This window comes from Athene cunicularia (assembly GCF_003259725.1).
Source record: "Athene cunicularia isolate RWA chromosome Z unlocalized genomic scaffold, athCun1 chrZ_part2, whole genome shotgun sequence".
NCBI classification, from domain to species: domain Eukaryota; kingdom Metazoa; phylum Chordata; class Aves; order Strigiformes; family Strigidae; genus Athene; species Athene cunicularia.
Genome location: NW_020799143.1, coordinates 16,558,181 through 16,584,654, shown reverse-complemented (window position 1 = coordinate 16,584,654; position 26,474 = coordinate 16,558,181). Strand labels below are relative to the sequence as shown.

General features: G+C 35.8%; 1 protein-coding gene across 1 annotated transcript in view; it reads right to left on the bottom strand.

Annotated features, from left to right (window-relative positions):
• The window catches only part of LOC113489960 (guanine nucleotide-binding protein G(q) subunit alpha-like), a 99,408-nt gene that overhangs the window by 16,651 nt on the left and 56,283 nt on the right, over positions 1-26,474 (bottom strand). The window contains exons 5-6 of the mRNA XM_026866044.1: positions 15,886-16,014; positions 14,797-14,926 (exon numbers count right to left, since the gene is read on the bottom strand). Of these exons, the coding sequence (XP_026721845.1) occupies positions 14,797-14,926; positions 15,886-16,014 (259 nt within the window). The remainder of the gene's footprint in view (positions 1-14,796; positions 14,927-15,885; positions 16,015-26,474) is intronic.

Here is a 26,474-nt window from a genome sequence, read left to right as displayed (position 1 = left end):
TTGAGGCATCTGACTTAAACCGCTCTTTGACGAGATACCTACTAAGGATTCCACTCAACAGACAGATCAGAGATGAAGCAGGTTTCCATAATTTCAAAGGTAGTTCAATTACTTCAAAACCGATCTGTGATACCAAAAAAGGATACTACTAAGGAGGCAGTGTAAAAAAGATGCTTCAGAAAAAATAATGTTATATCAAAGGAAATAAATAGCCTTCAGAAATTTATGGAAATGGTCAATATATAACAGAACTGAAAGAAATGCTCAACTGATTTAGAAAAAATACACAGTTCAGGATGTCAGTAACTGAAGTCAGTAAAATACTACCAGCTTATCCCACCCTCATTCACTTCACTGTATTCTTTAGTATAGTCAAAGTTTCATTTCATAGAGAAATCACGTGCCTCCAAGTCATCCAGTTAGCTTGGCTTTTCCTGGAAATATAGTTATCTCAGTCTACTCCTGATTCTGGGAGAAGAGGCAACAGCAGCAGACTGTTGCCCTTGTTGATTCTGTATTAAATTATCCGGTCCTAAACAAAATTAACTGGAAGTCAGAGAATTGTGGGAAATTATAAAAAATGCACATTACATTGTCAGAGCCCATTGAAGTAGAATTGTTTCTTATGGTACAACGATCTTGCCTCATACAGTCATACTAGATGAGGATACCGGGAAGGTAAAACAACTAAAGTATTGCGCACCAAATGGTAGCTCTAAGGAACAGTAGGGATTATTTCAGAGTGTACCTCACTGCAGAATGGCTCTTAGTGCACCTCGATCTCCAGAACAATGAGAACAGCAGGGATTAAGACATCAGGAAGGCTGCAGACATATTTCCTAAGGAGTGGCAAATGATGACAAGCTGTCTAAATCAGTTAAGAAGGTGGTCACTCTCCTTAAGATCCATAATTGACAGGTTGACAAATTTCTGTGATCCTTCTCAAGGAAAAGACTACTCAATGCTGTGTTCTGCCCTTATAACAGAAGCATTGAAAAAAGACTTAAGGCACTACTGGTTATCTTCTCTGAATGTATGTCACATTGCAATGTTCTGGAGACAAGCATGCCTTCAAAAAAGACGTATGTAGTAGATGATACTGCTAGAATCTTAAAAAGATCATATTAGGTAATTCCAGGGATTCAGTGGAGATTTCATATCACTCATATATTTAACAGGTGTCTTGCAAAGCCTTGTAAAGATAGTAACCAAGAAAATTCCTTTTCAGTTCATTGCATGACACATATGACATTATGTATATATTACTAAATGACTGCTATGGTCAATGCTATTTGACTAGGAGAAAACGTTAATCTTAGATGCAACGATGTAATGAAGAAACTGTCCATGGGCTTATCTGTTTTCTCTGATTGTATCAGCTGGTCTAATAAAATTATTTCCTCCTCCTACAGATTTTGCTTATTTTAGCATGTGTGTTGTCCATGGGGAACCTCTGAAAAAAAAATGTCAGTTCTATCTGACACCATCATAAATTACAGGGCTGTTACTGCAGTCATATGTCACTCTACTGCAGTCAGATGTCACACAGTTGTGACATCTGATGATCAAACCAAGGAAACCCAAAATCCATAACTGAATATTAACTTCGGGTTTTGTTTTGGTTTGGTTTGTTTTTTTCCCCAGTTCTTTTTTAACTTTATAATGCATAGACCTAACAACAGTATCTTAGATGAAAACTCAAAGGGAATTAGAGGAGGGAGAAAAACATACCAAATAGACATCCTAGTTTCACACTCAGGTTGGGCATTTTTTACTACTTTTTTCTGCCTCTTCTTAGTACCATGAACTGCACTTATTGTATGCACAATACTATCAAAGTGTAAGAAAACAAAGTACTTAACATGCCCTAAAAAAAAGACAGATACCCACTATATATTGACCATACCTGTATCTTCTGTTTGTGTGTAGTCATAACATAATAAAACTTTCCCTCTCTATAACTCATACCATCAGGTGAGTGGTTTTTCCATAACTGATACCCTCTTCAGCAAGTAAATAAAAATGCTTACCAGTTGCCTGAATTACAGGAAGTCTCATTCTTCCCTTTCCCTGTCTTTAAGAGGAAGGTAGACAATATTTAATTAAATACATATTAAACTCTCATCTCTTTTTAAAAGTGTCCTGAAAGCCAGCACTGTAAACTTGAAATTATTATGTATCATTACAAAAAACAACCAGCCTCTGTGGCTTCTGCTTTTGAAACTATCCAATATCTTGAATCAAAATATTTGCTTTTCATAGTTTGTTTTAACAGAGAAGAGTCAGACAGTTTAAAAGAAGGCAAAGGCACAACAAAAGAAGCACAAAGATGAAATGTTATAGCTTCAATATTAATGGAAAGTGATGGACTTCCTAGGAAAACACTGCAATCTGTATTTTGAATTTTAGGACCATTATTGTAAACCTGCCACTAGAGAACTCATTGTAGTTATAATGAAAAGCAAGTACAGTCAACTTATGTGAGGATAGCTAATAAATAGCCAACACAAGGTCTCAAGATGAACATTAAGAGAAGAACGAATTTTTTACATTATTAACATGAAAAGAAGCTGTATTCAGGAAAGTTCTTTAGCACAAATCTAACTATATATACTTCTGCAAAGCTACTCCTTTGCTTCTCATTAGGCTTAAGTCAAGAATGTGCTGTCAGATGCTGTATTAGGAAAGGAGTAAGAAAGCATTATCATATGCTCTTCTATTTGCAAGCAGCTCTTCCCAAGAGGTAACCTTCTACACTCTCTGCACTAAGACATTGGGACACTTATATTTGGAGAAGAATTCTGCCTTTACTTCACCTGAAACTACTAATTATAAAATTAGAAACAGTAACTTACAGTTTAGTTCCAAAATCAGACTCTTCATACAATACTGCTACTACCCAATACACTCTCAGGGTCTGGCTACCGAGATGGCTTTTGAGTAAGGGCTAGGTCTACCAGTGGTAAAAACACTACCATTAGATGAGAGCAGTTACTACTGTAACCTATGAGAACATAGAGAGCATGATTATGTACATACACAACAGCAGGGATGCTGCTGCACTGCTGATACTGTTAAGCACTATACAAAACAAAGTAGTAACAACCTCATCTTTATTTAAATGTAAATAGCTGCTAGTGTGCACAATGACTATCACACACCTTCCACTGAAACAACACTGAAATGGCAGCAGAGTATTGACTCTGAAAAGTTGGCTGAAAGGCATCTCTAGAGTTCATGTTTAGTTTTTCAGTCAAGTAGAACTACTAACAACATGGAGGCATGTCAGCCTGACAAGTCTTGAAAGCCTGCACAGATGGAGATCTCAATACCCCTCTGGTTTCCCTGTCCCACTGCTAAACTAACATTCAAGGGAAAAATGTTTCCTAATATATAGCATGAACTTCCCAAGCCACAATCTATTATATTGCCTACCTAGAAAAGTTCGGCTCCATGGCACACTTGAAACTCTTCAAATACTTGTTCCAAATATTAGTGTCCTCTTCACCAGAATAAATAAGCTTAGGTTCCTCACCCTGTCTTCACAGGATATAGGCTATCACAGTTTATATGATTATGAAAACATATGTTATTTCAATTATTTCAGAGGGAAACAGGAGGGAATTGTATTAAGGATGGTGAACAGATTTTGATATTCTGTCATTCAGATGTGTACTTTGTAGATGTGTTGCAAGAATTGTAAAGTGGTTTAAAGATTTTTAAGTAAATTTTATCTGCTTGAGCAGATAAAGTAATGTAGGTTCTGAGTTCATCACAACAAATTACGCAGTCTAACATGGCTTCTCTATTTTGTTTTAGAATGATTCAAGGATTAATCAGGAAATATGAAACAATTAATTTTTTGGTTAATCAATCTCTGATTAACCTTCTGAAGTCTTTCATCTCTCTGTTTATCCAATTTTTAAGAGCAAATCAGCTTTTATGGATATCATGGCAGACTATTTTTGTTCCAGAAGTAGTTTCTCCAACAATGCTGATTATTATTCTCTAAATTTCTCTTAAACAAGTTTTCTGTTGCTAATGATAACTCATTCCATTGCACACTCACCATTTGCCTTTATTAAACATATATGCAACACTACTGCCATAATTCTTTAATTAAACTAATTAAAAGTATGTTTGACAAGATGAAATTGATGAATTACTATTCTGAAAAACATTTATCAACAGGATGCACTTCTTATGTAAGAAACAACTCCACGTTACAGTATTTTTACTGGAAATAGGGATAGGACTACAAGGAGTATAGAAAAAAGGCAGCATCGGGGATCTGACCTTCTGTCAGATGCAATGTAAAGGAAGCCTTGTCAAATCAAGCAAGACGGTATGGCTCTTTGAAAAGAGGACAGGAACAGGAGGGAGCAGGCAGTATTCAGCAAGTAGTTTATTCAAGCAAACTGATTTTACGAGCCAGCTCTACCTCACCAAATTGCTTTCACAAAAATTCTTATTTCAGTTTCAATGGAAAAGGCCATAGAAAGAAACTTGTGAATAAATACAGTACAGAAATGTGCAGCTGGAGTTGTCCTTCTCAGTAGCTGACAGCCATTCTCAGTAGTGATGCTAACTTTCACAGCAACCCCCCTCCGATAGCAGCAACAGCTCATTGTGGTCTCCCTTGCTCTACAGGGAGCTGGCACAAGGAAAATGAGCAGCGGAATAACTGTTTTCACCATCCTCTAAGATCTGCTGACCTAGGCAGCTACGCTGCTCTGCTTATGTCTGCCGTCAGTCACGAACTGCATAAGGACATAATGATATTGCCAGCCATTACTCCATTTTTCTCTTTACGATATATAAACCTGGCATAAAATTCTCCCATCCTCCACACAACCTGACACTGTCACCAAACCAATGTAAAAATACCATTGTGAAAGACAGAATAAAAAATACAGCAGACAAACTCCATAACTGAATAGAAATTTGTTAACTATAAACAGATCATATAATCTTGGACAAAATTATTCCAATTTCTTATTAAACACCAAGAAAAACCCCTGTACTTATTCAGGAATCATGGGACTGTGCAGTTTTATGATTAGAAGCGTGTTTTTGTGAAACACAAATAAAAATAAAATAAAAATTTTTTCTACCATGTACCTCTTATATTAAAGATTTTACGCTGTGAAGTTTTTATTATGATGGATAAACATTAGCACAAATATAACTAGACATACAAACCATGCTTTCTCACTTTTTTCTCACTTCCAAATGCAAACTCTTATTCTTCCTCATTTTTAACAGATTAAAAAAGAGTGTACTTTCTTCCATTTTTTAAAATCTTATACTTTCAGTTTTCATTATATATTTTTAGTTTGGTTTTATGTATTGAAATTCTCTTTGCTCTCTGTTGCTCTGGAAAAACATGCAATTACTTCTGCAATTACAGAAATAATAGAACTGGCATAATTTATCATCACTTGACTCTTAAGAAGTAAAATCCTGAGAAATTTAAAATAGCATTTAAAAGCTCTGTCAGCTGGTACTCAGTGAAGGGAAAGCATTTCCCAGCTAACAAACATAGTGCTCTTACAGAAAACATCAAGTATCTTATTAAACAGTACAGAAGCAGTAGTGGAGTTTCACCCATTACTGTTTTTATGATTGTCTAGAGTGGCATCTAGTGGGCATACTGTAACTTACATATTGAATGAAAAAATATAGTAATTAATTTCTGTCTTAAAAATTGTAATTTAAATATTGTCTGTTAACAAAACTAGGAATTCACAAATTTTGAGGGACTGAATTTATGAACTGAAATTATGTGAGAAGATGGTGAGGAGGTGAGCAAGATGCATTTTTCAGTCAACAACTTGCAGCGTGTATATAACTACATTTATGCTGGTAATAAATGTTTGAGTGAGAGGACATTCAGAGCCAATAACTGTAGAAGAGGAGGTAGTGATGCAAGAGAACTTCAGAAAAAAAACCAAAACAGTGGTTAGTATTTCAGAAGATGTTTAGTATCACAGTAATAGACTATTATTTTACATGACAAAATCTTGTGCACGTGATTTTTTTTGTGCAAAAAATCTACATTAATTACAAATGACTCCATTTTCCAAATGAGACTTCCAGCAATTATTTAAGTAGAAGTGCTGCCTGGCTACACAGAAAGACCTACAGTGTATTCCTTGGCTAGAAATTTAATAGAGCTATTACATGAAAGTTGGGAAATAACAGGAAATCAGAAAGTGGGAGGTAAGTGCAGAGTCCTCCACTATGTAAAGAAGTAAATATAGTATCAAAAACTGGAAGCACTTCAGATTTTTGCCACCAGTATGAAGTATAATGTTGCAGTTATACTGCTGTAACTAGCCATCTAAGAAAAAAACTGCAATGGTTGTACAAATATTTTGAAGAACAACTCAAATGCAGTAAGAGACAACTTCAGACACAGAGATCAGGTATAATTCCTTAATTTTCTTCACTGGTCTTGAATCTTTCTGCAAACTAGCCTGACAGAAAAACCTGCTGGTAGATGACTGGGAAGACATCTCTGTAGGTAAGAACTGTATTTTTAAATTACCTGGAAGAGGAACTCTCCAACAACTTAAATTTGCAACACTGTACTGGCAAATGTATGCACCCAGCAGAAGGAGAGATGAACCAAATGACAACTGAAATCCATCAAATCAACATGTTGAACAACTATAAAAGCATAAAAATACTGTCCAAAAAGAAGTCATCCAAAAAGTGGTCAAGAAACATGGTCCAAAACATTGCTGTCAAGTATTTTTTAAATTAAAAAATGGTTGCTCTATTAATTTTGATTAAATTAACATGAATGCCAGAATAATCAGTTCTTCATAAATACCTATGTATTTGAGAAAAGTGGGTCAAAATATTTTAAAATTAAGTTGTCATTGAAAAAGGCCCTTTTCTGGACAGTTTTGACACTGGGTATTGAAAAAAATAAGCGTCAGTCATCTTTTCCAGCAATTGCTGCCAACAGCAACATTTACCAGCAGCACTTCTGGCAGTCTCTGCAATCAGGTTCACCATCATTCAACCCCCATTTCCATTATGAATCACCCTCTTTAACAAAAAAGAGGCAGGCTCTGGTTCCTCCTTATGCAAATGATTGCCAGAACTGATACTTTACATTCGAAAGGTTCTTTATCCACAAACTAAAAAATACATATGCATATGGTATGAAAACATACAATACACAATACATGTAACAACAAAATTTGGCACAGGGGGTTAATATATTATTTTCTCTAGTTTCCAAATAAACAATGAGTTCTAGAGATTTTATTTCCCATGGAAATAACATTCTTAAATAATTAGGAAGACCATCTGACGATTTAATTCTATCTAGGAGTTCATATTTTCCCTCTGCCCTATGCTCAATTGTTCTGGATTGCTGAATATTGATGGAAAAAAAGCAAACAACTAAAGTATTATATTTATTCATGATGCAGAAAAAGAGAAGTGCTCTCATCTCAACATTATTTTCTTAGCCTTCATGCTAGGCCATGTAGGTCTAGCCTGTGAATAAGGAACACAAAGTGCTGGAAGAGAAGTGGAAGCATGCCCAGTTATGAACAGCAAGATAGGTCTGATGAAAAAATGAAATACACGCTTCAGATAATTGCTTCCATAAAGAGTGAAAGTATTCTGAACTCTGCGGTCTCATGCCATTTCTTATTTTTGTCCCACATCAAAAGAAAGTGTGACTGGAACGTTGTACCAATTTGTCACCCGTTAACAGATTGCACTGATGAACACTATAGAAGGTCCATCTAGACTTTGGATACTACTCATCTACTTTGCAGATGTATTTTGTTCAGATAAACATGAGCATGTGCATCTGCATCTACATACCTGTACATACAGACACAAATGAGTCCACAATAAAAAGACCTATCCTGGGTTTCATGTAATTACTTTCAAGTAATTTTAATACATTAGACTTAGAATAATGGAATTAACTGGAATATTTTTTAACACACCAAGTAATGTTCCTTTCTACTTATGACAACTTAAGAATAATAAAATTTTCCATCAGTCAAAAGAACTGACATCCTTGCACAGTGCCTTTACTCAGTACTTGAAGCACAAAAACATCACAGAAAACCACCCCACCAAGTTCCTTCAGTTTCCACTGCAGTTGTGGCTGAAGTGCTGAAGCTCTCATTTTCTAAATATCCTGGTTTGCCTTCATACAAGTGCTACCTCTGATAAAATCACAAGACTTCTTTAGTGTAAATGAAGTACTGTGAAGGTCACTATATTAATTCAGATATCCACCATCAAATAAAGTAGGGTTCCTCAAGATTTTAAAGAAGCTATGGCAAAACCTCACGGTATGACCACATAGATGCTTCCCAAAGAAACAAAAAACCAAACAGAATCTTTCACTTGTGAAACTATGGATTTTACTGCTTGGAATCACAGAAGAATTTATGTTGGAAAGAACCATGGAAGTCATCTATCCAACTTGCTCCCAGCAGAACTTTGTCGTTAGATCAGGTTGCTCATGGTCGTGTCCAGTCGAGCTCTGAACATCTCTCTCCAGGAAGGAGATCCTACCCATCTAAGCAACTGATTCCTACTTCCCTCACTCACATGTAACTTATCCTCTTTCAGCCCTCATGATGTACGAACACCAAGCTACACAGTTTTACTGAGAGCCACTGTATTTACAGACTATTCTCAATATGTCCACATCTCAAAATAAAAACGTTATGTTTTCCTACCACTAGTGACATGCAAATGTCTGCTACTGGTAAATGAACCTGCTATTCCAGATTTCAAGAAAGCTAGACCTGATGGAGGATCACGGTTACACTATGCACCTAAGTAACAGCCACTGCTTTAAAAGCTTATAAATTCAGGATAAATCCATAAGAAAATGGGATACCGAACACAAAATGAGAGAGCATCAGGTTATAGCAGAATTCTCAACAGTGAAAGCAGCAGCCTTCACACAACTCTGCCGCACCACTGCACATTACAGAGCAGGAACAGAGCAAGTTTAGGCAAGTTCCTGGGGAACTCGCTCTTCAGAATGAGAATGGTAACACAAGCAAAAGTATTTTTTGGAATATTTTAACATGGCATTATTTATGTGGCATTTTATATTTTTTAATATGGCGTTATTTATATGGCATTTGTTAAGATCAGAGAAAAGACAGATCCTAGATAATAATTTAGCATGTGTTAAAGGAGGATACATAGGAAGTAATGGCAATATTAGTCATAAATTAAAGACACGTGTCTAGGATTTTTTAAGCCGATGAATCGATTTTGCTATTATTTTAAAAACTCAATTCTTAAGCACTCCAGCCTGCTTCAGACATTACAAACATTTTCAGTACTGCAATCTGGGATCAAACCTGTAAATACATGAATTATAAGGAGGTGGTACTTTCTACAAAGCTTTAATGCAAAATGGATGACAACTCTGATGATTAAAGGGAAGGAAATACTGGTTTAAGAGAACTTTAGTTACACATTATGTTAAAACTTATAATTTTTGCTGCAGCTAAATCAAACAATTTAGTAAGACAATGCAAGGTTTAAAAAGCCAAACAAAAGCTTAAAAATCAAGCTTTAAAACAAAATCTTCTAAAAAAAGAGCAGTGGTGTACTTGACAAAAATCTTCTCTTCTGATTAAAAAAGCCAATAATGGTTCTTAATAAGCCATAAGGCATGCAAATTATCTGTCTGGATAGGATATATAAATGAATTAGAGCTTAATAGTAAAATTGTTCTATTTGTTTTGCTATTTAAGGTCAGTGAAAACCCAACCAGAAAACTCCACCTACAAATTACAAGTTTAAGTCAATGTTACTATTTTAACAAAGGAAGAGACACTTCAGTGATTCTTTTATACGTGGTTTCATTCATCAATGCAAAGAAATTGCTTAACAAGTAAAAGAATGAAAAAAAATTGATTTCCTAAGGCATAGAGATGCATATATGATATTTGTAAGTATACAGGATACACGGTATTTATTTATAATGCGTTTATTTATAAAGCATTAGTGAAATTCCTTGCTCAGAAGTTGAGGTGGAAGGAGTATTAGTTGTAAATATTATCAACATTTATCTCCAAACCTGTTAAAACTTCATATTTTACCACTGGGTTTTTTGTTTTTTTGTTTTTTAAACCAGAATGTAGCTCTGACCAAAATAATCTAAACTGGACTTTTTCCCCCAACTTTTCTGCAGTGGATGTTCAGAATACTCATATTGATTTACTCTTGAAAATTATCTTTTATCAACTAATACTTTATGCTGTCCAATGCCTCTGTAGCTTTGCAGCCTCTGATGAAAGCCCAGGAAAGATAGTATTTGCTTTTTTTACAGTTGAGAAAATTTCTAAATTTCACTTAGCCTATTAATTCATTAATTAAGCTGCACTGAGGAAGTTGTACCCTGCCTCTTCTGCTTTTCCTCTGGGAACACAGAAAAAGAAAGATCTCTACCCACAGAAAGCCATAGTTTCATAACTGCCATAGACCTATACAAACTATATGAAATCATATATACTCCTTAAGACTTTTAATGCACTAATACAGAAGGAAAGTAAGTACAAGCATCATAAATACTGTCCTTTATTGTGCCATTTCAAAGTACTTAAGCTCTGCAAAGATAATGAAAACCTATTTTTTACAAAACCAGATTTTACAGGTACACTGTGATGTCTCTACTCTGTCAGTAACTGCAAGTGGTTACTGGTTCTCTTATAAAGCTGGAACTTGTTTTTGCATTTACTGCACTAAGACAATGACATTTTATATGTTTAGAACAGCTACCTGTGACATGTATTTAAATGCAGCATATCCAAGAATATGAATTAATATAGTTTATCTAGAAAAAATCCTTTATTTAATAAACCCAGTTAATTTTAAAAACTAAAAGTTCTAAACTGTACCTCTTGATAAAACTGCAATTTCTCCAGATCTGCTTGTATAATTCAGAGCAAAAGCCTGACTTAGAGGACATAAACCATCATAATATATCAATTTACCAGAGACATGATTCCTTTATTGTTTACCTCACCTCTAATTCCATCAGACTTTTCTGAAGAAGTGAAAAGGTCAAACATCTGAATTTAATGTATAACAGGTTCTCCTTTGTCACATCATATGCGACTGGGAGCCGATTTACTTAATTTACAGTACTATTAATGTGATTAATATATTATGTCTTCTGGATCAAATTTTGTCCTCATTTCCACCAAACGAATCTGGACAGACTTCTTGTTTTATTAAGGGCAGAATTCAGAACACTTAGATATATCTCCTTTTACATGTATTTAAGAAGAGAAAGGCATTTCAAAATTGTACATCATCTGAAATTTTTGAAAGATATGTTTAAATACACTGTCCTGACCAATTATTCTTGTTTTTTATTTATGCACCAAAATCAGATGCTGACTTATGTACAAACTAGACACATACTTACGAGAGGAGAGATATTGTTTCTGAATACTGCCCATTAGAGGACTCATAGTTAAAATCATAGTTAAAATAAAGTTTTTCTGCTTTTCTGCAGGACTGAAGTCCCCAACTTGTTAGCTGCAGATCTATAGGAGTGCAATGTCATGGATGTATTGTTTAAGAGTCATCCTAGACAGGACTCTGCATAACAGGCTGTCTGAACACACATCTTATTTTATGTGTATGATGTCCTCTTACAGAGAAGTTATAATATATTCCTCAGAACTTTTAATACTTAACTACTTCTAGGGCATGAAGACAGAAACAGTTCCCCATATCCCACATACACCCAGTGGCTAAAAGCCCTTGAGAGACACTAGTAAAGACTCTCAACTCAGTATAGCCTCATCTGATTTATTATCCCAATGTATTTCTCTTGAAAAAGCTAAACAAGTGAAGAAATGGATTTACAACTGAGAGTCTATCAGGCACTATATTGTGAAATACAAATCAAGTGACTTAAGAGCTCTAAGCCAGTTTCATAATGATAAAGGGTCATATAAACACATATGCACCAAATGGCAAATAATAATTCTTAAAAGATTTATGTTTACTCATGAAAATGAGATTAATTAAAAAGTGTATTAACTAAAAAGAATATCCCATAGATTATTTAAAGTATGGTTTTCTTTGTAAAAACATACTAGGAGGAAAAGTAGTATTTAAGTACCCGCCATCAGAGTTAAATTCTTTTCTTATGTACAGTTGGTAGATTCCGGCTCAACTCTACAAGCCTTCTAACTTGTCTTGCAGAGAAGTTGGGAGCCTGTCTAGAATCTTAGACTTCAGGCAATAACATGCAGCAGACTAATTAGAAAAAGAAAGTAGGCCATGTTACAAAAATTGTACTGTTTAATCAGGCCATGAGAGCAATGCAAAGGGAGCAGCAGAACACTGCAAGTTGTCAAGTCAGAGCTTTTAACTTCAGAAAGAGGCACATAGATCAAAGAAGGATTAAACTCTATCATAGTATCGCACTGATGGCATAAATACAAAGAAATTAGGGCATTTATGCACACCCTTTCACTTTGGTGCTAAGATTTTAATACTGTTTCACAATTTAAAGGTAACTGTGAAAAGTATCTCTTGGCTGATTACCAAAATCTCCAAGTTAAATTACTGTCTCCCCTATTGAGCTTGTCACACCCCAGTGAAGAACAGAGATACTTTTTTGGGGGTAAATGTCTTAATTCAAGCTGTCAACTAACACGTTTAAAAGGTTTTAAACTTTTTCCCATATTTCTGCCACACCCATATTCAGACAAACTATGCTTTGCTTCATGTGTAATAAATAAATCCATTCTTCTCCCATGTGTTCTGGGACTGCAATGTTAAGAGATACAGGGGAAGGAAAAGGAAAGGAAGAAAGCAGTGCTCTGGTATACCAAAACAAAATCTAGACAGACTGGCTACAGTTTGCTGAAAGCCAAAACAAAGTTGCCCAGATGGGTGCTTAGCTGTAAGACGGTCTGGATCCATCCCAGAGCTAGAGGAACACAGGCCTAAGGCTGCTGGAAAGCCCTACTAGGGTATGTATGTCTGACTTGAAAACAAAAATGTGTTTCAATCACAGTTATGAACATATTTTAAACTGAAAGATAAAAAGATTCAGAAGTTTTCCACTGTTAATAAGAAACATAAATAGCAGTGAGGTGGAAGAACCATCTGCAAGACAATGAGGAATTAATTTTACAGCTTTTGTCTCCATTAAGTGTTTTGAAAGTGAATACTTGAAAAATCGAAACAGCTTTATGAGTAAAGTGATCTTTTTTATAATAGTTGAAAAGTAGTTATAGAAAAGCTATCACAACTTTAGGCATCACTTTAGTCATTAGAGAACCCAAAATACAAATGGAATCTTCAGTCAGATGTTCTATTCAGTTCACAACATGTGAACCACTTACCTTATGAGAACACAGAACAAGATTGTATACTCCAAATGATACAGCCTAGGAAAATATTACTTCATCTTCTACAGTAGGGATGTTCTGGGTCATGGTCTGAAGTTACCTGACAAACCAGACCAAGGGTCTGAGAAAACCACCTAACTAGAACAGAATATAGTTAACGGGGAACCTGAGTCTAGCAAACCTCTCCCTATGGGATAGTTCCTACGAGAACTTCTCCCTGTGAGAAAGACAGTGATAAATAGCTAACATCAGGAACTATCTGGATAGTTAGAAAAGCATTTGAAAATTATCATAACTAATTTTTCTTTATAGGATTTCCAATATATTTTGTTTTGACTTCTATAATTGAAATGCTTAATACTTCTGTGCTGATGTTGTGGCTAAAAAGAATAATGCAAAAAGAGAGAACCAAACATTTCTGGCTTGGCTTGAAATAAGACAAGTCTGAGTTCTCTTTTTATCTACATGTGCCCAGCTTCCAAAATTACAAGAGATTAAGTTGGTACAGATTACATCATAATTTTTATAAATTCAGCGTTGAATGAAATACTTGGTTATATAATTAATGTAATGGTATTTTTCTTTTATGGAAAGGCTATAAATTTGAGAGCTTTCAGAGCTCCTAGTCTTCATTAAACAATGAATCCTGAAGAAAGTTCAACATACAAACATGGATATCCAGGGACATCTGTTTTACCTTGTTATGTCAACCATTCTCCTAAACAGTGAAATCAACATGTATGCAGCCATGAATAACTTTCAAATGTTTTATTTTTTCACCTAACTTTTCTAAGTGTGTGATAAAACACTTGCACAGCACATTGACAGTGAGTAATTCATAGACATTTGATGAATAACTTAGAATAGTCCTCAGGAAAGAAAAGATCTAAACATTAAATACCTCCCTACTCTGTAAAACTGCATTCAAAATACTGAATACTGGTGTTCTTTATCCCCTCCACTCATCCACTTTCTTCTGTTATTTTTTGAAATAAAAATACAATATACATCCTATGCTTTAAGTCAAAGGAATGAAGTTTACTACATTAGGGTCTGTTCTAGCGAAGAATACATACATTTTGTCTTTGTTTCCACCAACTATTTTTGTAGCTCTGCCACATTCACTAACTACACAAACAGCTACACTAAGAACATTTTGCTTTATTCAACTGTATTCCCCTTCAACTCAAAATAGACAGGTTTCTCTGAATCCTCCAAGGACCGGACCAGCTTTGCCATATTTGAAGATTCATCTCCTCCTCCCCCCTTGATCCCTGCAATGCTTTTCACTCCATTGGATGCAGTAGTGTATGACTGCTGGTAGATGCATTTGGAAAACACTTGTGACTGGATAAATGAAATTATTTTTTTATTTAAAACTGGTGCTTTTTCGCTGATGCGTACTTACCTCATTGTCTGACTCCACAAGCACTTGATCATATTCACTAAGAGCTACTAGGAACATGATAGATGTGACATTTTCAAAGCAATGTATCCATTTTCTTCTTTCTGATCGTTGGCCTCCTACATCCACCATTCTGCAAAATTAACATCCACATCAACTCCATGAATACCTTAACAGATAAACACACAAGCACTCACACAATGACAAAATTCAAGAATTTAGTTGAAAATAATTTGGTTTGTTTTTCTTAATGATTTTTTTCCATTGATATTTAATGGAATCTGTCAGAAGTAGTCAGTTAATCATACTTGCTTTTAAATCTGATGTGTTTAAATTATTGTGGGTCTTGAAACCCTCAGACTGAGATACCAAGGTCTCATGAGCTATGATTTGGCAATAGATGCCCTGTGTACTCAGCAGAAACAGATGTGAACAAAATACACTTGGTGATCTGCCTTTCCCCCCCTCAAATTACCAGAGTAAAGCTAAAGCTGACCCATTCTAAGACGACAAATATAATACAGTCAGAATCTACTGAAATTTTTAATAGCCAAGATTAAAATTCAAATTTACTTGCAGCGTATCCCTACTTCATCCTCTGTCGCAGTGTAACTAAACACAGATGTCTAACTTGCAATTTCAATTCCATAGCTAATTTTTAAACAACTGTACTTGAACTCAAGTAGGGTGATTTCTCTCTAAAGCAGAGCAATTTCTCTTTAAAAATCAACTACACAAGTGGTAACTTTGTATTCCATAATATACATGAACTAGGAGGACACCATTGTATTTTCAGATTATTATTCATAGTGAAACTTTGATATGTATTACTGAAAAGATGAATTGCAGATCTTCTATCAGTGATAACTACCTTCAGAAAAAGATTAACCTAATTGTCTTTCCTCCTTTTGACATCTTTAACATCAGCTCCTTATTATATGTGGAAAAATACATTAAATGACCACACTCAAATTTTAAAAACAGAATAGTTGTGTTTTGTGTGCTTTTAACCAATAACCTATACATGGTATTACTAATGTAAAAGGAAATAAAAGAAACAAAGGAAGTGGGTGTTATTTTTTTTTTTTCTACCTGAAAATGACGCTTTGTAAGTCAAATGGATATTCAATGATCCCTGTTGTTGGGACTCGAACTCTGAGCACATCCTGCTGAGTTGGCAGATAAGTGGAATCTGCTATGCGGTCCAAGTCGTTAAGATAGCTATAGACAGGGAGAAACAACAGGAATGCAAGACAATGACACCATCATCCCACTGAGGAAAAGAAAAAGGAAGACTTGGGAATGGAAACAGGCTGTGGGGTAGGAAGATGTACAACAGAAAAAAGAGCATTATTGTCATAAAAGAGGGGACAGAGTATAAAAATGTACCCCATCCACCCTTCCTGTACACTTTCGTAGCTTCAAGTAAATTCTACTGAAGGGTAGCATAATTATTCCAGGTTTTTTCACACAGGTTTGCTTGGCTTTCACATGCAAATTCACCAAAAATTCAAAGTTTACAATTACATAATTTTAGGCAATTTAGAGACAAATAATACTATAAAATGCATAAGAAAAACAAAATTGATGTTTTATCTGAATACGTAACATATTTCTTAATAATAATTCTGCAGTGTCTACACAGATACATGGATAAACATGCCTCTCCCAAGGAGAAGTGAACTGTGCCAGAACAGATCAGTATCAGTTATAAAATTATGAGGGATAAATGTTTGGAGATTTAAATTAAAAAAAGGAAAACCCCACCCACTGATTAATTAGAAAACACTCCAGATCTTGTTATCAGAAGGCAACACATTATTTAGTGTGATCTCTGGCACCTGAAAGTCCTGTGTTCACACTGAAAGTTCTGATTAAGTTAATAAGCCTGCAGCACATGAAATACACCACAGTCAGCTAGCAAATAACCTGAAATTATTATAAAATTGCTTGTAAAAGATCATTAACTACAAAACAAAACTCTTTTGATATTGCTTAGTCGTGGGTTTCAACCATAAAGTCCCAGTGTACTGGAGGTTTTTATTAATTCTCATAAATGAGATGCTTCAAAAAAGAAATGTGTGTGACAGCCTGTTTCGGTCCAGGAGCTGGACACCTCATGAAACCAGTGTACCAGGCAGCTTGGGCTCTCCCCAAAGGAGACATCTGGGAGAAAGACTGCTGCTGGAAATGAAGTTCTTGGGCATTTTCTTACTTCCTGGCACAAGAATGGCCTAGAGTTAGCCACTGAGAAGATAAATTAACCTACAGATGACCTCATTCATTCTAGGGGAGGAGACCAATGGCCTTGTAATTTACTGAATAAAGTATCACTAAACTTCGAACATGTTCTTTGCCTTGTAGTTATAAGTGAAGGTGTCCTTTTTAAAGAAACCCACACAAGAAATTAGATGACTTCTACATGCTCTGAATGAAATAGTGAGAGCAAGTTATCCTGAACAATGACAGAAACAAAGCTGTTCCATTTCTACTTTACAGCAAAAGTAAAGAAGAATTAACTTGTTAGGTCTGGGAGTCAAAAACATTATAAAAGCTCAACCACTATGATTCTATTCATGAAAGATTCATCCAATAGTTAACATTGAATGTGAGAAAGTTACACATAGTTCGAAAGATGTATTGAATCATATATCTCAAATATAAGTCAGAAGCTACTACCTGAAAACATTTTCTAAGAACACCAATTAGTTTCTGCCAATAAGAAAAAGGCTTGAGAGCCTGAGCACTTCATCTGCCCTCAGGTTTTTACACAAAAAGCAGAATGGACAAGCACATTATCAATTTGCGGCAGGATAGCCTGAACTAGCTGCTTCTTCCCTCCCACTCGCCCTCCCAAACTGTTTTCGTTTTGTGACTGTATTTTGGAAGAGTACAAGGAAGCATTATGCGTCGTTACATGCTACAGTGACATTCACAAGAGCAGGAGAATTAACTGAAATAAACTGGTAGGTGTTGTAGGTGTCACATTTAGACAATAATCGTCCTGCTGCATTCATTCAGCAAGCTTCAGCTGTGGTCTTCAACATGCACCATCAGCATAGGGAACACAGAATCACAGAATTACAGAATGGTTTGGGTTGGAAGGGACCTTAAATATAATCTGATTCTAATCCCCCTTCATGTGCAGAGACACTTTCTGCTAGATCAGGTTGCTCAAAGTCCCATCCAACCTGGCCTTGAAAACAAAGGAGGGGGCAGACACAACTTCTCTGGGCAACATGTGCATTACAGCATATCTTACTGACATCTAGCTGATTTTAGAAAGTCAATATTGTCATTATGTTGCAGAAACATTAGTTTATCCTTAAAAAACACCCATCTTTTCATCATCATCATTCAGTTCTGCTCAATTACTAAACAGCAACCTCCTCCCTCATCTCACCCATGGCACCTTACAGAGCCTATGCAGTCCATAGAGCCCTTATGCATCCCTATAGATTCCTATTTCTTTCTCTAGATTTCTTCACTGTTGGGCTCTCTATGTAGTGTCCTAAGTTATACATTCAAACCCGGAATTAAGGAAGCTGTGTCAAATGCAATAAGAAAACCAATAAAAGCACCTGACCAGGAAAAAAAAAACAACACAAAGAAAAAGGATAGTATGCACAACAGCCTTTAAAATATTTGTGATACTGACAAATCATACCCAGAATCTACAGTTACAACAAAAGTAATTTAGTATACATCCTGATTTTTTTATTTTGAATAATGACATTTAGCCCCTACCACTTTTGCTTCTATTTAAAACTTAACATATTATTGTATCCATGTATTTAAATTGTCTCAGTTCTTTGTTGCACAACCTTACTTTTAAATCTTTTATTACTGCTATTTTCATGCTGTGAGCATACAGCAAATAGTCAATGAAATTATTTTTAAGTAGAAAATAAATATTTTTGTTTTAATTTGCCTTTTTTTTAACTGAGATATTTCTGTTGAGGAATTACTTGTACTGGAATTCAGATTTTAGTGAAGTTTGTGCATTGTTGCTCTTAAGCAAAGTAGATTGTTTTCTGCTACTGAATTTAACAGTTCTGTAGATCAGTTACACTTTCTGTTATCATATGAGGATATGTAACTTCACTTTCTGCTATCAACTTCAAGGGGATTAAACATGTTTCTGAAATCAGATGGAAAGCTTTGCCCACAGCAGCAACACAAAGTTCCCTTCAAGATACTCTACAATCCCTAAAAAATCCTTGTCTCTTAAAATAAAGTAATACAATTAAAGAAATTTATTATCTTTTAATAAGAATGTGTATCATTGGGATTGACATCCCAGTGTTCTTTTTCCATTGTACCCACTGCTTTATACCACATCTAAAGATTTTTTTTCTTTCTAAAATGCCAGTGGGAGCAAATCAACGTACTAACACTCAATACACTATCATGACTTTTGTATTCATTGCATAACACAACATTTCTATGTTGACAGAGCTACATAGCCAAAACCCAAGACATTTTCCCTTCTTGAAGCACAATAAAAGATTTTTGTATTATATTAGGAGGTGGGGTGACAGTCTGATTTTTCTGAATAACTGATTTGTTGTGTTGACTCACTGTTTCAAAATGCTGAGAGGGAATATGTAAATGGATACAGGTGACTATTGACATAAAAAGGAAAGACGATTGGAATACCATTAATATTTAAAGACATACTACCAGCACACACAATTTTCATATATTACCATTATATCTGTTCCTGTAACACTGAAAATTTAGAATTTAGTTTATATAGTTTATCACTATTTAATTCACTGCCACAACGAAGACTTATATTTTCAAATCTTCCTCATACCAAGAGGGTTGGAAATGTAACTTTTTTTTCCCACATGAAATCTGGTCTTTAAAGAAATTCCCTGATCACTTGGGAAATCAGCACTGCATGCCATATTAGTTTAGCAACAGTAACTTTAAATGAAAACAGCAAAACATGCTAGCTAATGCCAATTCTTCTTCACCTTCAACTGTGCTGGCTCAAGCCCCACTCCAGCTGTACCTCTGCTCATACCCAGCTGCCAGCTCTTTCACTTGTGCAATTGCTTGATAACACATTTCTGTCAAATGATTTGGAATAGTGGGGAAATACTATTGAAATTGTTCAAATTAAGCTAGTTTAATTGATGGATACAGCCTGGGGTGTGGAAAGTCCATGAGTGCCAGCAGGAAAGCAGGGTGGAGTTACTTCCTTCACTGGCTTATCTGCAACCAGAAGAGGAATTACAATGCCAGGGCTCTGTGAAATGAGTCTCTGAATGCAGATGGGTGAGGTTTGAAAGAAAATGCAGATTTTTACTGACTTTTTGGTAGAGCTGCTTATTAACAAACCAATTCACCATGGCTTTAAAGCACTCATCTACTGCAGCTCTAAACAAAGTACTGACAAATATACCACTCACTTGGACAAACAAATCGTGTACTGACAAATATACCACTCACTTGGACAAACAAATCGTGTACACATACAAAAAATTTAAGGACAGAAGAGAGATACATGGGGTATTTTAGGATAAATGCCTAATTCAAACTGTATACACAAATACTGCAATCAGCCTTTGCAACGTGACTCTCTCTTCAGCATATACTAGAAAGGCTACCCATGCACTCTTGCAAACAAACCACAAGACTTCAACAAACAGAGTGTTGCCAACCACTACCGAAACCAGATGTTTCCTCAGTTTAACTTCAAAATTTAAACTCATAATAACAACAATATGGATACTGGAAATACCCTGGTAGCTGTTCTGAGGGCTAGTCCAAAAGCAGGTAACCACCAGTGTTACCACAGGGAATTCAGTTTTATGGTTAAAAAGCAACTGTGAAAGCCATGTAGGTCTCAACTATATGGCACTCTTGAGTTTCATTGCCTGATAAGAAATGTCTTACTTTGATGAGACACAAACAGCACCTACTTGGCTAGTCATTATACAAAGGAACAAAGAACCAGCATAAAATTACTTAAAAAAAAAAAAAAGCCAAACTACAGAGGTCTGAGTAAATTTATAGTACAGACCAAGTTTGAAAAGTTTATTATACCTGTAATTAGTTTTGTAAAAATGAATTTTAGTGTCTGCTGAGGTAATTTTCTGAGGGATTGCCATAGTGACAGGCAGAAGGTGCATTACCAAGGCAATGAGTGTGTAATGAGCTTCTGGCAGTGGCCCTCCCTTGACGTCAGGAGAAACTGTAACCGTCCTGCAGCAAGCTTGTGATCTGCAGGCTGACCAGAAGCAGAGGAAACCTTCTGTTTCCCAGTCAGCGCTGAGAAAGAAGTATTGATTTTTAATGCACTTTACATCAATTAGGATCGTGTGCATCAACAAGGTCCAAGCCTGCAGCCAGCTTCAGGGAAGCTGTCAGGCTATGGAGGTGCTAACAATGCCCTTGAAAGAGAGCACTTGCAAAGATACTGTTTGTCCATTCTTCGAAATAAACAGCAGGGGTAGGATCATGGGAGTAGACTGACTCTGTACTCTCCTACGTACCCTTCCCATACAGGGAAAGAAAACAGGCAAAGAAGTAAGACTCCTAACCTGAAGAAACAGACCAGAGTTATCAATATCAATAGATAACTTTCTTCACGAAGTTAAATATAACCCCAATCACCATGAACAGGTAGCTCAATATTCAGCCTTAATTAATTTCCCTGACCTACATCACCTAACGAAGACAGACCATCAGAACTTACTTGAATTTACTTTCAGTGAATGAGGTCTTGATGCACCTTCAACATGAGGAAACATGGGGCAGGCACTTCATACAAACACCGTCCTCCAGCCATGAGCTACTGTTTTCTACCACGTTTGAGGTCAGATTTTTGTTGCATTGATAAAGTAGCATTTTCTCAGGAATAATTCCGTAAAATGAATTTCTGTAAGTTCAGTGTGTAGCCTAATTAGTCAAGAGAAGGCAAGAAGGCATGGGCAGAAAAAGGTAGAAAAGCTACAGTCTTCATCCATCTGTGACATCTGTTTCCTTTTCTGAGGTTAAAAATTAGATCGGTTTTATGCATCAGTACTGCCTAACAACTCTTCCCAAACTCAGCAGGCTAAACTGATGTAGCAAGATGCTGAGTTAATATTCACTAACACACTAATAAACCCTGTGCTTTGAAGCAGTCTGCCTGTGAGATGTGATCACAGAAATCCCTGGGGAGCAGAGTGTCTCTGAAATGCACTGCTGAGAAGGGATCTGCCTGGCACATCAGAAACACTCCAGGAGAAATCTCTAAAAAAAACCCCAAACATGTTGAGAGGTAATTATTGGCATTGATAAAAGGGTCAGTCTAAAACTAGTAAAAATGACTTGTTACCACCCACCCAGCAGTGTGACTGTTTCTTAATCTATACGGGGAGAATGAGAGTACAGGGGAAGAGGGAGGGAACAAACCTCAAGAAACTGCAAAGTTCGTTGGGTGATTTCAGTGTAACCACAGCTATGGAAGCAAGGCTTACCAGCAATATTTCATATGCAAATGTTTTATCTTGTGCTCAACCACATGGCTTACTTTTTCCAGATATGATAGTAACTATAAACATTTACATCTTAAACCTGAGAGCTTTAGGGCTGAATGAAAAAAAAAAGTCTTTTCCTTGAAGTTAGGATACTTCATAGGTATGACACTCTTGAAAATGCTCTCTTTCCTACACATACAGTGCTGGTGCAAGTGAAAATAAAACCCTAACCAAAGTCTACGACTAAGGCTAATTAGGCAAACTGGTTAATAAGACTGACATATCTCTGTACTTTGGAGGCTGGTTACTCTGGAATTGGGTGGGGCTACCCTCCACACTGTTGTTGGGTTTGGTGGCGGTTTTGGGGGCTAGAGGCTTTTTTTGTTTGTTTTGCAACACTTTGAACTGGCTGATGAGACTAACCCAAACTAGCAGTAATTTTAACCATATGCTGGAAAACAAGCTTTGAGAGGGAAAACCCTTTTTCTGTGTTTCTGAAAACACATATAACTTGCTTGTCTTTCAACTTCACCTATGCAAAACGTTAAAGGTGCCATGGCAGGATTTTTCCTACCTCACAGAGCTGCTAGAATAACTAACACAAGTGTCCTCTTTGTTAACATACAGCAGCACAGTAAATGGAATCTATTTTCAGTGTACAAACAAGAGCAGTGAACAAAGCTAAGTGTAAACAAGCATTGGCTGTGTTTTCAGAATTTCGATAAAGGTTTGCTTTTCTGAGCCTCTACACCACTGGTGAAAATCTGAGGCACATTTACATTTCCAGAACTATATAATCTTAATCTAAAGTGAACACAGTAAACCTAAGATCTTTGCAGTGAGGTAGGAAAAAGTCGTTGTTCTGCACTGTGTTCTTTTTATCCTTACCCCACCCAAATCCTACCTAGCTGTCTCCTTCAATTTCCTACATGGCTAAAAGTCAACCTTAGCAAAGGCTAAAAAAAGGAAGTCAATCAAATGAAAAAATGCTTGTGCAAACTTTTCTTAATAGAAAATGTGGTTTAAAAATTATACAGCTATCAAAAACAAGTTCAGTACTGTATGAAAAAAAGGATCCTGAAAGAAATACATGCTGCATACTGTTTTATATAATCTCACTTCCCCTTCTGAATTTCCCTGGTTTTGTTGCATAATCTTCAATTTTTCTATAGGATGCAGTGCTTTGATATGCAGTCGATTCCATTTCCCATCTTTCTTCAGATCTTCCTTTTATATTTAGGGACTATACTTAAGGCGTAAGTTGGGTTAGCATAGTTCTCCTGCTAGTACTTGATTTTAATCTTCAGACTTTCATTTTTATTTCCCGTTTTTATCTTACTGCAAACCTTACACAAGTAAGACTGTGTAAACTGTGAACACATAAAAGCAGAATCTACCATTCTTCAACACAAATTGCCCCTCAATATAGCTTTAGAACCTCCAAGTACATTTTTACAAATGAAAGGAAGAATCAATCAACAGTATTAAAATGTTTATTAAATAAGGATGTGCTTATGTATCTTAAAAATTAAGAGTATTCGGTTTTCTCACCCCTAACAAATGACTGTTACACAGATACCACATAGACAGTTGTTCATAATTTGCTACATCAGTGTCAGCCACATAGAAGGTCTCAGTTTAGGACAATATTTGTCCCGAAAGGCTCACACAGATCCATGATGCCCTAACAATTTCCTACAGCTTTAGAAATAAAAGAATCAATGTTCTCATGGCTAGAGACAATATCAGCAAATGGAGTAAACTGCTATAAGCATAAGATTCATACATTGATCTTTCCCCCCTGTGTGCCCCTAAGAACATCCTATTTAGCACACAGTAATTCCACTGAAATACTCTTGTTTCAGAAGTGGAACAGGGAAGCAAAAATGTTATTTTTAAGAGAGGTATAAATAAATTAATTGTTCAGCTGAAGTTATGAAAAACTTTATACTCAAATGGAATACAAAAATTACTAGTTGACCAAAGCATTACAATTCACGCAATGGTTTCACAAAAGGTGAACCATGGACTTTAATGAGCAGACATTACGATTCACCTCTTTCTTCCCTGATAATCAGTGATATTCTAAAGATGTCCTCAGAGTCACACCCTGGAGCAATTATTACGTGGTAAAATACTGGAATCTGCATTTCTGTACTAACTGTCCAGTTAATTCAACTCACATGATCACAGGTGTCAGTGATACCCACTGACATAGCTAACACAGTGAGGGTAGGAACTTGAGGGAGGATTAATTATCTTAAGTGTCTGAAAACGCAGCCATAGAATGGAAACTGAACAGCTATCCTCAGTGCTTGTGTAGCAACTAGAAAGTCCTTGGTCCCAGGTACACAATGACATAATATTTCAATTTCATGGGGCCACAGAAACACAAAGTTTTTCAGCAAGGCTCCGGAGCACTTTCTAGTTCGAAACACTTCCTGCTTTTTCTTCATGAAGAGAAAGCCCTTAGTGTCATATTGGGGGAAAATGCTGATGATTCTCCATAAATTCTAGTTGCCTACCCAAATTCTGTAAGTTGTCATGTAAATGTGAGATGTTACTTATGAAAACTGTCTTACTGACAACAAGAAAGACAAGTAAGACTGTTGTCTCTCCTTTCTTCAGGCTCTGAAAAGCCATGATAGATCATCAGACTGTTGGCTGGTAACCTGTTTACATTTGGGTTGAGGTCTTGACACCATGCACAATACATATCAAATGATTTCATCTCACACAGCTATTACTTAAGGCAATCCAAAATGCGGTGTTGATCTACATCTGTCTCACACTGTGAATATTATTAAAGCTACGTGGTTTAGTGGTAATAGGCTAAGTCATCCCATGATGTATATAGGAAGTGAATGATCTCTATTTACCCGATGTGTTTTACCACAGAGAAGTCTAGAAATTGCTTTTAAAAACAACATGAACACAAAACTGTTGGAGCATCCAATGGCTAGGAAAGACAATAGAATGCATTTGCTAAGCCTCCAAGAGGTTCCAATCAATTTCCATGACGCAGAAAATTTAGACCCTACCCTCAACTCTTCTGGTAATCACACATCTGATGTATTCTTCCAGGGTACTAACAGTGGATAGAAAAACATCAAAAGTGTAGCTAACAATGACAAAGAAGGTCAAAAGACAAAGTGAAGGTATTGAAACATACAGAATATATTAGCAACCAGAAACAAAATTTAGAAACAGAAAATATAGAGGAAGAGATTTAGGAAAACAATGCGTAATAACATTGATGAGTAAAATAAAGCCATACAGGGAACAAACTGAAAATACTACTACTATAAAACACAAGGGAAAACTACTGAGAAGATGAGAGGCTCATGCAAGGGATGAATGAAGAACATGTGTGACATTAACACATATGCTTAAAAACATTGACATACATGCTTACAGGAGATTTGGTGAACAACAAACCATTTTGCTTTATACATCAAGTCAGAAGAAATTACTAAGACTCACCAAGACAGTGGGCACTGGGTGCTTACTTCTGTCTTTACTGCCCTGTGAATCCAGCAGTAAGCATTTTGTTTTCTTGCTTTGTGACAGGGATTTAAAATTAGTAAGTTCTCTTTAGGTGTTTTATTGCTAAACATACACACTGTATTTTTGAAACAACGTTTCCTTGGCTTCTGCTAATTGCTTTTACTGACTTACATACCTGAAAAAACTCTACTTGCAAGCATAAATAAGTGAGGCTTTTCAAAAGACTCATATAGAGTATTCACAATTCTGTTTTAAAACAACAAATTTTGCGGAAATCCACAGTATGAACTATAATAGTCACCAAATCTGCAAAAACTTGTGTTAAATTGCTAAACATGTCAAGCTTGAAAAAATAATCAACTAGCATATTTACCTTTTACTAGGCAATGTACTGGTAATTTGCTTCTATAGCTACTTAATCAATTATTCCGTACTATTTTTAATACTACTCAAAAGATCCATTATGGTGACAATTTCATTAAAATTAGATCAAAACTATGGTATTCAGCACAATGTGATCTGAAGCAGCATTAGATGATTATTTCCTACTTTTGAGAGTAAGTAATTCTATTTTATCTACTAAGGCAAGCACACAAAATACATACATTTATTTCAACTTTAAAAACAGTATCACATCTGTTGTGAAAACAAAGGTAGGACCTATAAATATAAGAAATTCAAAGTGTAAGACAAGCTCTG